We start from the raw sequence: 18,618 nt of genomic DNA, 5'->3' as shown, positions 1-18,618 counted from the left end.
TCATTACCTTTCCCTGTCATGTTAACTAATTTAAGAGGTGTGAGATGGTACCTCAGAATTGTTTTAATTTGCATTTTTTCTAATAGTAATTTAGAGCATCTTATGACTATAGATGCCTTTAATTTCTTCTTCTTCTTCTGAAAATTGTCTATTTGTATCATTTGACTATTAATTGGGGAATGATTTGTGTGCTTAAAAATTCGACTCAATTCTTTATATGTTTTTAAAAATGAAGCCTTTATTAGAAATATTCACTATTCCCCAAGCTTTCTGCTTCCTTTCTAATCTTGGCCATGTTGCTTTTGTTTGCATTTCATAATGTTCTCTAGTTCTTCTTTGGTAATAAACTCCTCCCTTCTCCAAAGATCAGATAGATAAACTAGCCCTTGCTTTCCTAAATTGTAGTATCACTCATTATTCCTAAATTTTTGTTCCTAAATTGTGTACCTGTTTTGATCTTCTCTTGGTATAAGGTGTGAGACATAGATTTATACTGAGTTTCTGACATATTATTTCCCAGTTTTCCCAGAAATTTTTGTGAAATAGTGAGTTCTTATACTGGAAACTGGTTTTGAGGTTTATCAAATACTAGATTACTATGGCCATTGGTGCTTGGGGTTTTATCAAATCCTAGATTATTGTATATAATTGAACATTGTGTCATGTGTATTTAATCTGTTCCACAGATCCATAACTCTATTTCTTAGCTAGTACAAATGGTTTTGATGACTGGTGCTTTATATTAGAGTTTTAGGTCTGGTATTGCTAGGCTGCCATTTTTTGTAATTTTTTCCCTACTAATTCTCTTGATATTCTTGACTGTAATGTTCTTCTTTAAAACATAAAGTTCTCTGGGAGTAGGTTTCTTGTGGGACTTCTGGAGGCAACCTTTCTTTCAGTTCAGAGTAATAATCACCTCAAATGCAGCCAGGCATTAAATTCCAAATCCTTTATTTTTTTTTCTTTCCAAGTCTTATCTCTTTTTCTGGGGCCCAGTTAGGTTTCTTAGAGGCCTATCTCTCTCCTTGGTTCTAAGAGCTCTTGCTGCTAGTCCTTTGCCTCTCCAGCTTCAGCCTCCAGCCAGCACAAAGGTGGAAAATGGAATGAATCTGACTCCACCTCCGAGATTGGTGAATTTAAAACCACTTCCAATTTTTCTTTGAGGTTTTGTCCATACATGTTTTGACATTGTTGTCCTCTTCTTAGTTTGTGTCTTGATCTTCCTTTTCACCATAATAACTTTCTTTGGTCAAATTGATTTTTTCCCCTATTGTTTGCTCATCCTATTTTGGCCTTGTTCCTTTCTTTTTAATTTGAATCTCAGATTTCTTGTTCTGGGAGCTGCAGCCCTGGCTGCTAACTGGTGTTGTGCTGATGTTGCCTTGTGGCCCGTGGGGGACCACCACATCTGGTGCTGTACTGAGGGAGTAGTGTGATAATGGTTTTTGTTGCTGGAGGTCATAGGAATCTGATACCTTACCTGATGCTGAGCTATAATTTTAGTGCTGGTGTTTGGTATGAGGCCAGTGGGGTGTTTCTATATCTCCCTAGGACTACACTGAAGTAAAAGGAATTCAACTGCTAAAGCCTGCTTGTTTGTTTAGGGCTACTATAAAGTATATGGAGATTTGGCCTCTGGAGGCTGCCTATTTGCTTAGGACTATAGTAAAGCATGAGAAAGTCTGTCTGCTACTGATTGTCTGTTTGCCTGGGTTTATGTGAAGCATGTGGTCAATCTTGGTACATACTTGGTATCTGCCATTCTCCTGGCTACAGTGAAGCATATGAGAGGTGCCGGTGTTAGTATTTGCTTGGTCCACTGCACTGGGGTTTAGGATCTCTTTAGTGGTTTTTGTCTTTAACAGTAGACAAGTATGGTAAAGATCTTGGTTGTAAGGCAAAAGATAATAATTTTGTTTTGGACATTATGAATTGGGAGATTTCTCTAGCACAGCTTTTTCTCATAAAATTTTACATCGATTCTTTCTATATTTTACAAATCAGATGCTTTTCCCCCAAGTTGACTATTTCTGTTCTATCTAATTGCTTTGCTTTTATTTATGAAAAATGTTAAAAATTTCACATAATGGGAAAATATCTATTTAATCTTGTTTGGTCATTTTAAATTAGACATTTTAGGCAAATAATCTAAACTAAAGAGGGGGATGAAAATGATAAAAAAAAGTATAGTTAGTTCCGTTTGATTATATGAAGTTGAAATGCCATTTGTGAATAAAAGCAATGTACTGAGGACAAGGAGAATCCCCCCTATTATAGTTTTGTTATCTATTTCCCCCTGTAATTTATTTAGCTTTTCCTTAAAAAAATATTTTTGGATGATATATCATTTGGTTCATATAGGTTTAGTAATGATATTGAAGCAGGTTGCTTCTTGCAAACCCTTGTGGGTTCTTTCCTCTATTCTGGAATTGAAGCCAGAGACTTTGCTCTTGTGATCATGCTGATCACAGTTATCAGTGCCCTTGCCCTTTTACTACTGCACTCACTAAAGTCTTTCTTATCCATAATCACAGCCTGAGCCTGAATCTGGTAAGTATAGCTAAACCTCCATCCAGCATCAGTGGAGTGCCCTGCAATCTTTCTGTGATCAACTGCTGACCCTTTCAATCCCCCACTGTCCAAGGGACAAAAGTTCTCACTGCTGCAGGTATAGCTGCCCCCAGGACTTGTTTGTTGATTCAGCAGCACCACTCTGGAGTCAGATCTTTTCAAAAGTCTTTCCAAGTTGTCTTGGGCAGATAACTATTTTACTCTAAATTTTAATTATTTTTAAATTTAATTTAATTACTTGCTTAATTTATTTATTTCTGCCACTCAAATTTCACTTTGAGATTATTTTAAATTGTTTGTGAGGGGGTATTTGAGAGAGGCAAATAATTTTATGCATTATTCTACCATCTGATCACAATCTTGGAAATATGATTTTTTTTTTAAAAAGTGACTTAAATGTTCATATCCTTTGACCCAGAGATTTCACTACTAATAATATATCCAAGGAGCAGAAAGATGGAAAAAAGGTAGAAAAAAAAACACATGAAAATATTCAAAATGATACTTTTTTTTGTGGTAACAAACAATTTAAAACAATTTGGAAACAACCACTTAATTATGTTACATAAATAAAATGAAATATTATTGTGCTATAAGAAATAACAAATACAAAAAAAATCAGAGAAGCACAGCAATTTTTGTATAAAGCAATGCAGAGTGAAATAACAAGTGAGAAAACAACATATACAATGAAAACAATAAAAAAAAAGAACAATAAAATAAAAAACATTATTTATAATGACCAGTATCTTTATAGAAAAGGTTAGAGAATTTACTTTTTCTCTTTCATTGCAGAAATGGGGAGGGGGGAGTCTATAAGTATGGAATGTTTTCCATATGCTATCAGATTTGATATGTTGTTTAATTTTATTGGTTTTTTCCCTAAAAAATAAAAGCAACTTTGCTATAAGCAATGAGTATAGGAAAAAATTTGGATTATAAATGGAAATAAATGTAATATAAAGACAAACATCAAAGTTAATTTAAAAACCAAAGATGTATTTCAATATTGAAAAAAAAATTCTAATGAGATTAACTAACTGAGAACTTGTTTTTTGATAACATTTTTAGTTTCTGGTCCTTTACTTTATCCATATATTAACTTTTTAGGGATATCATTCTAAAATACCAATTAACTCATCTGAATTTATTTGATTAAATAAATTGAGTAGTAAAATATTAATACTTGTTTTCTGTTCCATAGATACTCGGGTAACGACAACACCACTCCTAAAAATAATCACTGGACAACCGTTCTTGCTGGACATAATAACACATGCCTATTGGGATGAAACTGACAATTATGTAGTTGAACTGGACATTTTAAATAGATATCTTAGAAAAGTAAGATAGGATTTTCTAATTTATAGATAAGAATGAAACATTAATAGTTTTTATAAAGTTAAAGACAAGAAAAATATTTTCAATATTGTTTTTCTTTGTTCTTTTTTTACTTTACTTTTGAGGAAAAGATAATAATACTTTTGTAGCTTGGTCTACAAATTTATTTTTTCTTGATGCAATTATCTATGTAGGGAGTTGCCACCTCAAGAGAAAAGTCTCTCCCTTTCTCCTCCCTCCCCTCCCCACCCTGTTCTTTCCCCTTTTTGGAACTGTTCCATGGAGTTCCTTGATAAAAGAACTCTATTAATGCAATTGAGAAAATGTAAGAACATGAGGAATGGCACTAAGACTCAAGTTGGAGGTACTACTGGTGCAAGTGAGAGACATAACATTTGGATCATGGGGAAAATAATATCCGAGGGGGAAAAAATTACTGTAAACTTTTCTGTCTTTGGAGATTGGAATTTGTACATAAATCAAAACTAGGGGAAAATAGGCACCAGAGTGATAAATCTAGAATTCAAATGATGTAAATAGTTAGACCTTTGTTAGAAAGTTATTATGAGAAAATTTAATTAATAATATATATATTAAATTATCTACATGGTTTAAAATTAATTTTGCAATTATAAGTAAACTATAGCCAGGTAGTTATTTGTCTGAAAATAAATTGTGGTTTTAACACTGTATGCCTTAGCCACATGGTATAATTTTCATGTGATTTTCGCCTGCTTTGAATAAGCTGTATTAGTGCACACTGGAAGATGGCAGTGATTTCTAAGTATTATTGTTCCTACCACCAATCATATCTGACAGCACATGCATCATTATAATTTATAGTTCTTTACTTTTAAAGAAAGAATAGATGATAGTTTCCTTACTTTATTTTCCACGGGTTAAAGTAACTTTTTTGATAATAATTTCTTCATGTTAAAATAGCAGTTGGACAAGAAGACTATAGAAAGAGAAGTGGTGGCTATGAATAAGTTATAGTATATTATCAACAGTGATTCCATCATCACATACATGCATGACTGGAGAAGGAACTAAGATGTTCATGCTATGAGAATGCTGTAATAGGTTGATAGCTCAGGTGCTATACTAGTATTGCCAAGTGTTAAAGGAACCTTAGAAAAACCTCCACTGCTGATAACTGGATGACTTTTGATCCTGAAAGGATATATATGAGAGTCACAGAGAACTGAGAAGACAAGTTGGAATTATAATCTGTTTTGGTAGAGGTATCCACAAAGGAGATCACAGGCCCATTGAGGAATTAAAACATACTTTCTTTACCTTTGGAAATTTTGTTTTTCTATTATTTAGGAAGACCAGGGAAATGCTGCCATTGCATGGACCCTCTTTAATTTCAGTGTAAATGTATGAGTTTGAGAAACCTGCCAGTAAAAGAAGCTTTCTTCCTCAAGGATGGGGAGAGCTGAGATTAAGAACCCAGGAAAAGAAGCAAAGACAAATTAGTGTAGCTAAAATAGCAAAATATCCTGAGGGAGAGATAGAAGAGACTCTGAGCTAGGGCCATCATTTCACCACAGATAACCAAGAGCACTGGGAGTAGTAGTTCCCTTCCCCCTTCCCCTCCAGGCAACCAATTTTACTCTCATCTCATTCCCATAGCCTTTATCTGTCCATAGAAAGCTATTCTCGAGGAGATAAGCAACAGCTTTAATCAATTGTTCAATCAACATTTTAAGTACCTATAATGTGTCGGACTTTGTGCTCAGTATTGAAGCTATGAAAAGAGTCAAAAGTCTATTCTCATCTGGGGGAAAATGAAAAAAATTATCACCAAACTCTTTAACATTATTAAATTGTTCAATATCAGAAAAAAGATGATTGTTTTTAGAACAGAAATGGCACTAAAAAGCTAGATTATCATCTACTCTGTTTTTGCATGTTAAACATTATTGGATAGATAGCTAAAATCTTCTACATATTTTATTTATCTTCCTCAGAATGTGAGCTTCTTGAAAACGGTGACTTTCTTGGTTTCTCTTGCATTGTTCACAATGTTTATAATGTTTTGTATGAGGTAAATGTTTGATAAAAATTCCATTCACTCATTCATTCATTCATGCATGCATGTATTCTTTTTTGTTTAATAGTATTTTTCCAAATACATATAAAGATAGTTTTCAATATATATCTTTGTAAAACTTAGTATTACAAAATGTTCTCCCTTCTTTCTCCCTTTCCCCTTCCCCAAGACAGCAAGCAAATTGATATAGGTTAAATATGCATGTGTGCATTCCTTAAGAAGAAATTTCTGACTCCTTATCCTTTAGTTCTTAGCTTAAATTTGTATATTACGGGTTGCTGGCTACTTAACTGAGTTTGTCCATGCAAAGTATTAACTGAGTGTGCAATGAAAAAAAAACCCAAATAGCACCAAAGAGAAAATGAATATAACAGCCAATAGCTAATCAGAGCCAGAGAAGTATAAACCATGGATATAGATATTAAAAATGATATTCTAGTAAAATGTGTTCATATAGGTATACACAGAGAGGCACATAAACATAACAAATCAATTTATATGTGAGGCTTGTAATAGTATTTCAACATTTGCAAACAACAAAAACAATAAAAATAATACCACCATCACCAACACTACCATCACCAGCATTACCACCACTACTATAATTTTTATAGCTCTTTTTTTGCAAAACACTCTGCCTGTTATTTAATTTCATCACATTTACCTTGTGAGATAGATTGTATTATATTTCTCATTTTGAGATAAGAAAATTGAAGATGAGAAAAGTTAAATGACTTTTCCAGCTTCACACAGCTAGCAATCACCTGAGGTAGAATTGGAACTCAGAATTTGAGCTCGTTACCCACTACAACAACTCAAAAATACTAATTATAATTTCTAAATGATTAAAACTACATAATTATATCAATAGTTTAAAAAACTAGCTGTGACATAATACAACTTTTTGTGCTTAAAAACACTAAAAAGTACAAAAATAGAATCTTAGATTAAGTAAAAATTATATATCTAGAAAGTCATTATTTTGATTGGAGAAACACTAAAAGATTTTCCATTAAATATAGAGGTCAAGCAATGATGCCCTCATCACCAATATAATTTAATATTATATTGGAAATACAAGCAGTAGCAAAAAAAAAAAAAAGAATAAAAAAGAAACTAAAGGCATAAATGTTGGAATCTTTACAAAGTGTTAAGCCATTAGAGTTGATAGAGACAATAATTATCTAATTTAGCATGGTTCAATATGATTGATTTGATCTTAGAAAGAGATATTTTGGGCCAGAACTTGAAACAAGGTACTAAGTACAACTGATGGAAACAATGCTTGTGTTCACACCTTTAGAGAGCTCATAAGTATCTAAGTACTCAATGGAGTTCACACCTTTGGGAGAATTCAGGGTTTAGAAAGAGATATCTGATTCACACCTCCCTTAGGGCCAGAGAGCATGCTGGGAGATATCCCACAATCCCACTCTGGGAGAAGTAGCATAAATACACCTCCAGTAAGCCACTCGAAAGAGTTATTTGGGGGCATTCCCAGGAGTTGGAGAGGAGCACTCTGTGAGAAAGCCTAGAAGCCCTATCTCCAAGGCAAGAGAGATTCATCATATCTTCTACTTTGGTGCTTGCTGGAGTCGGAAGGACAAACCTTTGGATTTGGAGACATTCGAGTGGAGCTCTTAGAAACAAGCGGAGAGATAGGCCTCTGAGCTAACTGGGCTATACTGAAGGACGCAATAAAAGATCTGAACTCTTTTATCACCTGGCTGTGTTTTGGAAAAAGAACACCAACACGTAAATAGTTGTAAAGTGAACACATTTTTTGCTGACATTTTCAGCTGACAAGACAGTTTATTTTTAAAAACTCAGGGATTGACCTGTATAATAATGAAATTTAGAAAAAATATGAGAAATTCAAAATAATTACAAAATGAATATAATATATTTTTCAATCAATCAAAAGATCTTAACACAACCAGTTTTATATAAATACAGTTATAAAATAAAATCATTCTTTAAGCAAATCATGAATCACCTAATTTAAGGAGGAATGTCTATTGTTTAAGACTTGAGTTATGCCAATATGGAAAAAAAAAAAAGTCATGGTAACTAAATAATTTGCAGGCTAATGCTGTGACAAACCACTTTATAAAACTAGCATGGCAAGATTCTTTTGGAGAAATTACAGATCTAGTACTCTAAAATAGGCAATAAAAAAAGGTAGAAATATAGTAAGGTTCTTCCAGACCTCAAATTCATAATGTATCATTAACTCTGGAAAAAAAAAATGATTTTTAAACCATAACAACTCCCGCCACACCTATATATGTATTTATGTATATATAGACATATAAACATTCATGCATCTATATCCATCCATCATCTATGTCTCTATGTATGTATGTATGTATCTATTTATCTATCTTATCTGTTAGCACTTCAGAGATTAATTATAATATTTCTCATAAAAGTATACCCAGGAATGAATTTTAAAAATTAAAAAAAAATTACACAAATCATTTTATCCTGGAAAACAGTTATAATTTATAAGAAATTATGCTTTAGTTCTAGGGGGTCTGTGATGTCCTCTGTGGATACCTCTACCTAAGCAGATACTAATCTCAACATCTTTTCATTATCTAATATTTATTAAGTACCTTAATAAGCTCAATAGAGCTCATTATAATGATAGAAAACTTTATGTAATGTCATAATTTGCTAAGATACTGTTATCTTGAATAATCAATTTCATTAGTAATTAAATATACAAAGAGTGTTTCCTAAAAAAAAGAATAACTTTATGTTTTTCTGTTGTCTTATTCCCAATGAAATTGTCTAAATATCTCATATAATTCTTTGAAAATTAAAATTTTCTTCTTTTGGTTGCTTTAAGTAAACACCAATTATGTGACTCTCTCATAGGGTATCACTTCAATTGCATTCATAATCTGGCAGGCAACAACTGATTGTGATACATCAACAATTACCCTAAAAGTGAAGAGCAGCTGTTGCTACAATAAACACATAAAATTTTTGCACAAATACAAAATATCCTTGGACAACTGGGAAGAGGGAGAATATCAAGATGAACATGGTTACAACATCATCAAAACTTTGCCGGTAAGAACTGCTTGTTTGGGGAGTAATAATTGTACTTAGTCTTTTACTATAGGGATCTTTTTAAGATGCTTAAAATCATTTACAATGGTATTCACTTAATGGTCATACCATTCAGAAGAGGTGTTAGAAGATTATTATAAATGGATTTTCTAGGTTAGCTAATTTGAATTTAGAGATTTGTTATTCAAAGGTGAAATTTGTCTTTTTGCTCGTTTCTGGAATGAACATCATAAAGCATGACTTCAAATCACTTTTTTAAAACATTTAATAGTATTTTATTTTTCAATTACATGCAAAGATAGTTTTCAATATTCATATCTGTAAGATTTAGAGTTCCACATTTTCTGTCCCTTCTCTTCCCCCTTCCCAAGACAGCAGGCAATTTGATATTGGCTATACCTACTAATCATGTTAAACATACCAAATCACTCTTTAATTCATAATGCAAAAAATAAAAATAGAAGTCATAAAGTCAAATTTAGTTCAATTGAAGGAGAGACTCTAGGATTCCAGTTCCCTTAGTGAAGGGATGGGAGATCTAGGAATTTGATAATTTTGCTGTTGCAGAGATCAACTAAGAGGATCAAGTTCAAGGAAGAGACTCATTTAGTATAAAAAGTGTCAAGCTTTACTATTGAGGATCTTATAATCTTGACAGAAAATGACACCACAAATAAATACAATACAAAGTAAGGGTAAAAAAGACAAAGGTAAGGTACAAAAGGAAAGGTTTCTACAATATATTACAAACAATTCTATTTGCTTAATTTTTTCTTGATGTTATTTAATCCTTTATTATTTGTTTTCATCATTAACTTGCCCATTATTAATTTAATATAAATTTATTAAGCACCTATCACTACATCTAGTATCTAGTAGTAGGCAATGGGAAAGCTAAAAAAAGAGCAATAACCATAGGAATTGACTAATGGGACCAGGTTCTCCAGGATATGCATGCCTTCTGCCAAATCACTTGGGTGTGCCAGGTGAGCATTATTCTTGGACATATCTGATGATATAGAATAAAAAGTTATGGCTTTCTCCTTTATAGCATGGTCAAGTGTTCTAGGACTTTCCTGCCCATAAATTGGCACAGAATACTTTGAAGTAAAAAAACTACCAAGTACTTGCAGAAGGCAGGTAGCCAAGTTTCTGCAAATTGTTTGGCAGGAGGTAGACCTGAGGACAGTGCTCTTATTGACTAGTCCCATGTTACATAGGCTTGTAAGCTCTATTCTCAATGTTCATCCCCCTCCCTCCTTTCTTTCATGCTCATCCTTCATGTGATGTAATTTATTCTATTTCCCTTTCCTATTTTCCAGTACAATTCCTTTTCCATACCTAATTTCTTTTTTATTACCACACATTAAAGTCAACTTATACCTACAACCTCCAAATATACCTCTAACAAAGATACAGTTCTCAAGTTACAAATATCTTCCCATGTACGGGTGTAAACACTTTTACCTTTAAAATTTTTTAAGTTTTTTTCTTCCCTTTTTATCCTCTTATAATTCTCTTGAGTTCCATATTTGAAGATCAAATTTTATGTTCAGCTCTGGTCTTTTTATCAAAAATGATCAAAAATCCCTTATTTCATTGAATATCCATCTTTTCTCCTAAAAGATAATGCTTAGTTTTGTTGGGTAGTTGATTATTGGCTGCAGTCCAAGTTCTTTTGCCCTCTGGAATATCCAGAGGGTTTCCAGGACCTTCTGATCCTTTAAAGTGGAAGCTGCCAATTTCTAAGTAATACTGATTGTGGTTTTAATTGTTTATTTCTGACTGCTTGCAGTATTTTATCCTTGATCTGAATTCTATCTACAATATGCATTGGAGTTTTTATTTTGGAAGTCTCTTTCAGGGGGTAAGTGGTTTATTCTTTCAATGACTCTTCTACCTTTCGGATTCTAGGATATCAAGATAGTTTTCCTTGATGATTTCTTGAAAGATGATGCCCAGACTTTTTGTTTTTTTCATTGTGGCTTTCAGGTAGTCCAAGAATTCTTAGATTGTCTCTCCTGAATCTGTTTTCCAGGTCAATTGTTTTTCCAGTGAGGTATTTTACATTTAAAATTTTTTTCCTTGTATTTATTTATTTGGAGGGTTTGCTTCACTGATTCTTGATGTGTTCTTGAGTCAGTCACTTCCAAAATTCTAGTTTAGTGAATTATTTTCTTCAGTTAGCTTTTTCTTAACCTCCCTTTGCATTTGGCCAATTGAACTTTTAAAGAAGTTGGTTTTTTTTTTTTCATTGAATTTTTCCCCTTTCATTAATTCTATTTTTTAAGGAATTGCTTTCTTTTTCCATTTCACCAATTTTTTTTTCTTTTTGCTAAATGTAATTGGGCTTAAGTGACTTGCCCAGAGTCACACAGATTAGGTTTTCCTGACTTCAGGGCTGGTGCTCTATGCACTGTGCCACCTAGCTTCCCCCAAATATTTTTTTTAAAGAAGTGGGTTTTCTTCAGTATGTTTTTTCCCCCATTTAACCAAATTTATTTTTTAAGAACTTGTTTTCTTCAGTTAATTTCTATTTTCTTTTCTAAACTCTCCTACAAAGCTCTGATCACCTTTCCTCATTTTTCTTCTCTTTTTAAAATCCTTTTTGAATTCTTCCAAGAGAGCCTTGTGAGATGGAGACAAACTTATATCACTATTTAAGATTTCATCTGGAGATGTTTTGCCTTTAGTATTCTCAGGGTTTGAGATCTATTCTTTCCTGTCACCATAAAACTATCTATGATCAGAGCTCTTTGCTTTTTTGCTCATTTTTAAAGGTTGAATCTTCTCCTAGGGCAAAGAGGAGTTTATCCCTAGCTTCCTTTAGAGGACAACAGTGAGTTCACATTGTACTATTGCTTGTGCTGCTGGATTTCCCACTGTGCTGAGTGGGTCTCATCAAGTCCTGTCTGTTATGCTAGAGTTTAGGGGCTTGCTATTTGTCTTCTGTAGTTGTACTGGAGTTCTCATAGCTAGTCTGAAGATCAATTGGCTTTTAAACCAGGAGAGAGTAGACAATATTGCTGTATTTTGCTAAGAGCCTCCCACTAGATTCCCTGTGCTGTTCCTATACTGACCTGCATCCCCTGTGCCCAATTGAAACAGACCTTTTCTGAAATCTCTCTGAGATATCTGCTGGAAATTTTTTTATAATCTGAACATTTGTGGGTTCTGTCACTCCAAAATCTGTTTAGAGGCTTGATCTTTTGTTGATTCTGAGGGAAGCCAGAAAGAACTCAGGCAAAGGCTTGACTAAATTCTGCTGTCTTGGTTCCACTTCCCTAAAGGCCCTCTTCTCAAGGAGCTGATGACTTATTTTGTACTGTAGTTCTAAGGGTTCAGTCTGGAATGTATATAGCTATATGGCCCTACACTATGATCCTCTGTTTGCTTTATTGATTCTCTTATTACTATTGTCTCTTGAATCAACCTCTAATTTCCTAGTTGCTATGAAACCAGATAATCATATTTATTAGAACATTGAATTAGAGCCATGTGTAAGGGATTCTCTTACTTCTGATATTTTAGGCTTTGCAGGCCAGAGACTTCAACTTATAGTCCAGCTGAATTTCTTGTCCTTAAGTGTATATAAGATGAGTAACTGAATACTAGCTATTACCTATTATGTGCTCTACAGACTGTTATTATGTGTCAGGAGTGGCCAAGACATAGGGATGACTAAAGCAGTGAGGCAGTTCAATGTGACCATTCCTTCTACTGGTTATTGAAAATAAAAAGTACCCACAACCAGTGTAATATAAACAACAATAATGTATAAATTTGCATTTATTTACTAAGCTCTGTTTGTATAATAATGTTTAATCCCACGTAGATAAACTACAGACCTCCATCATCACTGGGAATAGCCATCCCAACTACTGATAATTTTTATCATGCAGATCCCAGCAAACCCAAACCAAGGAATTACCATCCTCTATCAAAAGTAAGTAATTTCCTATGGTTACATTAGTGTTTTGGTGGTCTAAAACTCAGCACATTCATATCTTGAATCTCTATAACTTCTGCTGAGTTTTATTAAAATCCATAACATATTACTGATGACAGTATCCCTTTGATAATTGTATCATCACTACTGAAGAAAGTAAACTGAATGGCAAATGAAACTTAAGGAATATATTGGCACCTTTTTGTTGGATAACAAACTACAAAGTCCTTGTGTTTCATTTTTAATTTTCTCTAGGGAAAAACTCTAAAAAATGCTACATCATGAACTCTCTTTGCCCTATAATTATCCTTTCCCTATTCAGAGCATCACTAAGATTCTTCAAGCTGATGACTACTACCAAGTTTTTCATTTGTGGTCCTTATGTAAATGAAGTATCTTTAATGTATATTTTCCTACATTTCTAGCACCTTCTTTCTTTCCTTCTTTTTTGTTTCTTTCTCTCCCTCCCTTCCTCCCTCCCTCTTTCCTTTCTTCCTTCCTTCTTCCCTCCCTCCATCCCTCTGTCCTTCCTTCCTTCCTTCCTTCCTTCTTCTCTCCCTTTGTCCCTCCATCCTTTCTTCCTTCCTTTCTTCTCCCTTCCTCCCTCCCTCCTTCCTTCCCTTCCTCCCTTCCTACTTCCTTCTTTCCTTCCTTCTTCCCTCCCTCCGTCCCTCAACCCTTCCTTTCTTTCTTTCTTTCTTTCTTTCTTTCTTTCTTTCTTTCTTTCTTTCTTTCTTTCTTTCTTTCTTCTTCCTTCCTCCCTCCCTCCCTCTTTCCTTTCCTTCCTTCCTTCCTTCCTTCCTTCCTTCCTTCCTTCCTTCCTTCTTTCCTTCCTTCTTTCCTTCCTTCCTTCCTTCCTTTTTCCTTCCTTCCTTCCTTCCTTCCTTCCTTTCTTTCTCTCTCTCTCTCTCTCTCTCTCTCTCCTTCCCTTCCTCCCTCCCTTCCTTTTTTTTCTTTGTTTCCTTCCTTTCTTTACTAGAACATGAAGGGCATTAGTTTTCACCTTTGTGTTCAGCAAATGAAAATAGCTTAGAACTATGGTCCTAGGAAAATCCTATTACCCACAATACTTTAGGAATACCTTTTTCCCTGAGGACTTTTGTGTGTAAATTTCATATATAACTTCTTGCTGTGATGGGAATATTGTCCTGAATATATTTATTCACTTAGGATTAATTTCTCTAGTTTGTTAGTCTGTATTTATCTGAGGGCAAGAGGGAAAAACCAATGAATCATCCTTGTATGAAGATGATGACTGAACTGGCTGCTGACAGCAATAAGTATGAGGCTGATGCATCATAATCATTTTTTCCCTCTCCCCACTTGTATTTGCTTTGTAGAAATCAGGGAAATATAAGAAGTGTTTAAACAAGACCTCTAGAAAAGACTGTAATTGTACAACGGAAGAGAAGATGTCTCAAAATATAGCTTTCTCAGACTGCATAGAAAAGGTAAAATATTTTGATAGCCTGAAAACAAATTACTTAAATGTTCAATTCATGACTTTAAAGAGTCTCTAAAAAAAAACAGAAACAAAGCTCACATCATATTTGTAGAAAGACATGTATTCTCTCCCTCTTTTCCCTTTCCTCCCCTTCTTTGCTGTACCCTTCCTTTCCTTATTCTATAAGCATATATTAAGTTTTTAATCACATGAAAGGCATATATATTTATATGTATATATGTATACACACATATGCTTTCAACTTGGCACATAATCAGGACTTTTGTAGAGTTGGCTTTCCTTGGTGTGTTGGCTCTGCCTTCAATGTTTTTCAGCTCCTAACACACACACATTTTATATATATATATATATATATATATATATATATATATATATAATCAGCCATTATTATTTTAGAGACATTGTTACCTATTTTATTATATCTTAAGAGTTTTTGAAATACATAAAGTGATAGTGTTTTTTGGTCAATCAAGGTAGGTAATAAGAAAGTTGGTATTTCTCCCACAAAAGTAACTTTTTCTAAGGAGTTTTTCACCATGGATAATATCACCACTTGCCTGACCTACTGTTGAATGTGTCCATTTGAAACTGGCTTGCTTTGTTATGCAAAGGTCAGTGTGTCTTATTCTTTCAGTGACTCATTATATAATCCTGTGTGGCATCATCAGTATTTATCCAATGATTTAAATCATTTTTTTCTTTTCAAAAAATAAATTTTTGTTGATCTTGTGCTTTTTAAAATTATACCACCATAGCTATTCCCAGTATCCTCTACTCTCTCCTTAGAGAATCATCCAATTCAACAAACACTTCTTATCCTCCCTCTGTCTTTCTGTCTCTTTGTCTTTCTCTCTCTCTCTTTCTCTGTCTTTCTCTGTCTCTCCCCTTTTCTACTACCCCCTCAGACACATAATAGAATATATGTTCACATTTATAAGATTTTGAGTTCCAACTTTTTTCGCCCTTCCCCTTTACCAAGACAGCAAGAAATTTGATATAGCTTATACATATATAACCATATTAAGCATATTTCCACATTAATTATGTTGTAAAAGAATAATCAGAAAAAAGGGGAAAACTACAGGAAAGAAAAAAGTGGAAATAATATGTTTCAATCTACATTCAGACTCCATAGTGCTTTCTCTGTATATATCCGGCATTTTCTATCATGTGTCTTTTGTAATTGTCTTAGATCAGTGTATAGCTGAGAACATAATTCTATTAAAATCTATTAACATACAATGTTGTTGTTATTGTGCACAGTGTTTTCCTGGCTGGATCAGGTAAGGTAATTAGAAGACTATTTCAATTATCTAGATAATAGATGAAGAGAGTCTTTAGTTGGGTGGAGAATCAGTGGAGAAAAGAATATGGATGTGAGAGATGAAGTAGGAGAAGAAAAAACAAGACTTGGTATATGGGATAAGGGAGAAACAGGAATTGAAAAGTTGTGATTTTGAACCTTTATCAGAATAAGAATAGTGGTGCCCTAGACAGATATTAGATTATGAGAAAGGGTGGATTTATGAAAAAAGTGTGAATTTTATTTTAGGTGTAATTGAATTGAAATGTTCAAGAAATATCCAAATTGAAATATACAGTAAGCAATTAATGGTGAATTTGGAGCGCAGAAGAAATTAGAGATGAATTTATCTATCTATCTATCTCTATATATGTCTTTAGGAATTATTTGCATATAGATGATAATTGAAAACAGAATAGCTAAAGAGACTACAAAAAGTAAGAGAGTAAAGAGTGAAGATGGTCCAGCACAGAACTTTGGGCAATATTCATAATAAGGAGATGTGATATAGATTATGATGCAATAAAAGGGATTGAGCATGAACAGTCAGAAGGCAAAAGGAGAACCAAAAGAAATAATTGTGTCAAAAAAAAAACCCTCCAATAACTGACAGAGAAGAGATTATCTCAGAGGAGAATTTGGTCAACAGTATCAAATGCTGTATATGGAAGTTAAGAAGGATTTAGATTAAGAAAAGATCATCTTTTATCTTTTTTTGAGTAATCTATCTTGGGGGAAAAGAGTTTCAGTTGAGTAATTAATTAAAAGGCAGATTACAGGGTTTGGTGAAATTGGAGACAAGGAAGTGATTTTTAATTTTACTTTCTGGAATTCATGTAGATGAAAGTTGTTTTTGTTTTAATTTCATATTATGAGAAAAAGCCAACAAAACAAACACCTAAAGACAAAGATTTTGCTTTTAAACATCTATTGCACTATTTATTAAATGAAACTAAAAGTACAATTGATATTATAGTTTAAAAGAAATATGATGTGGTCTCTTCAATGTTCAAAAGCCCTTTTGTAATTCATTTTTAGGTTTTGCGGTTTTTGTATCCAGTTAACCAGTATCCTATCTTTTTGGATATCAAGGATGGGGATTTCTTAGTCCCAATGGAACCTCCATATCTTATTACTATATCTGAAGTGAATAACAGGAAAAACTGGAAACTCAGTAAGACTTGTCTATTTCTAACTTGATTGTTAAATGTCAAATCATTTAGATTAGAAGTTTACAAATGCAAAATTATATGTAAGACTGTGAATTTATGTCTATGATCTCATGAAAGTTCCTTTGGAAAAGTATTTAGAAATGGTGATCATCCTTCTAATGAATTTTACTCTAGCATATAGTTCCTGGCTTGTCTTGACAGGTAGATTCCCAAATATTTTATATAATCTACAGCTATTTTAAATGGAATTTCTCTATGTAACTCTTGCTGCTGGACTTTGTTGGTAACATATAGAAATGATTTATGTGGATTTATTTTGTATCTTGCAAAAAAAAAAACTTTTGCTGAAGTTACTGTTTTTAGTAGTTTTTTTAGTTGACTCTCTAGGATTCTTTAAGTATACCATAATATCATTTGCAAAGAGCGATGATTTTATTTCCTCATTGCCTATTCTAATCCCTTTAATTTCTTTTTCTTTTCTTATTGCTAAAGCTAACATTTCTAGTATAATATTGAATAATAGTGATGATAGTTGGCATCTTTGTTTTACCCCTAATCTTAATGGGAATTCATCTAGCTTCTCTCCATTATAAATAATGCGTGTTAATCGTTTTAGATAGATGCCACTTATAGTTTTAAGGAAAGCCCTATTCCTATACTCTCTAGGGTTTTTTTTAATAGAATTGGGTTTCGTATTTTGTCAAATGCTTTTTCTGCATCTATTGAGATAATCATATAATTTTTGTTAGGTTAGTTATTGATACAGTCAATTATGCTAATAGTTTTCCTAATATTGAACCAGCCCTGCATTCCTTGTATAAACCTTACTTGGTCATGGTATATTATCTTAATGATAACTTGCTGTAATCTTTTTGCTAATATTTTATTTAAGATTTTTGCATCATTATTTATTAGGGACATTGGTTTATAATTTTCTTTTTCTGTTTTAACCCTACCTGGTTTAAGTATCAGCACCATTTATGTATCATAAAAGGAATTTGGTGTGACTCCTTCTTTCTCTATTTTCCAAAATAGTTTGCATAGTATTGGAATTAATTGTCCTTTAAATGTTTGGTAGAATTCACATGTAAACCCATCTGACCCTGGAGGCAGTTGATTAATAGCTTGTTCAATTTCTTTTCCTAAAATAGGACTATTAAAGGAATTTATTTTTTTCTCTGTTAATCTGGGCAATCTATATTTTTGTAAGTATTCCTCCATTTCACTTAGATTATCAAATTTGTTGACATACAGTTGGCAAAATAGCTCCTAATCATTGCTCTAATTCCTCTTCATTAGTGCAAAGTACACCCTTTTAATTTTTGATACTAGCAATTTGATTTTCTTCTTTCCTTTTTCTAATCAAATTAATTAAAGGTATCTATTTTATTGTTTTTTTTTTCACTAATTCAATCTGCACTCTCTTTTACAGGAACCCTTCTTATCCCTTTCCCCTTCTATTTCTGCCCTCCCTTCTACTAGTCTCCCCTGTTCTTTTTCTCTTTCTTTTCCTACTTCTGTATAGGGTGAGACAAATTTTTGTACAAAATAATATGCATGATATTTCCTCTTTGAGCCAAACCTGATGAGATTAAGGTTCAAACAATACTCATCTCCCTCTCTTCTTTCTCTTATATGTAACAGGTCTTGTGTCCTCTTCATGATGGGACACGATGT

General features: G+C 33.1%; 1 protein-coding gene across 1 annotated transcript in view; it reads left to right on the top strand.

Moving 5' to 3' along the window:
• The window catches only part of LOC100923378 (cation channel sperm-associated protein subunit beta), a 212,392-nt gene that overhangs the window by 152,946 nt on the left and 40,828 nt on the right, over positions 1 to 18,618 (top strand). The window contains exons 20-24 of the mRNA XM_031949291.1: positions 3,776 to 3,915; positions 8,855 to 9,052; positions 12,888 to 12,998; positions 14,342 to 14,452; positions 16,808 to 16,954. Coding sequence (XP_031805151.1) covers positions 3,776 to 3,915; positions 8,855 to 9,052; positions 12,888 to 12,998; positions 14,342 to 14,452; positions 16,808 to 16,954 — 707 coding nt within the window. The remainder of the gene's footprint in view (positions 1 to 3,775; positions 3,916 to 8,854; positions 9,053 to 12,887; positions 12,999 to 14,341; positions 14,453 to 16,807; positions 16,955 to 18,618) is intronic.

This window comes from Sarcophilus harrisii, chromosome 2, assembly GCF_902635505.1.
Source record: "Sarcophilus harrisii chromosome 2, mSarHar1.11, whole genome shotgun sequence".
Taxonomy (NCBI): Eukaryota; Metazoa; Chordata; class Mammalia; order Dasyuromorphia; family Dasyuridae; genus Sarcophilus; species Sarcophilus harrisii.
Note: the sequence above shows the minus strand (reverse complement) of the source record. Positions and strands in the feature narration are given on the sequence as shown.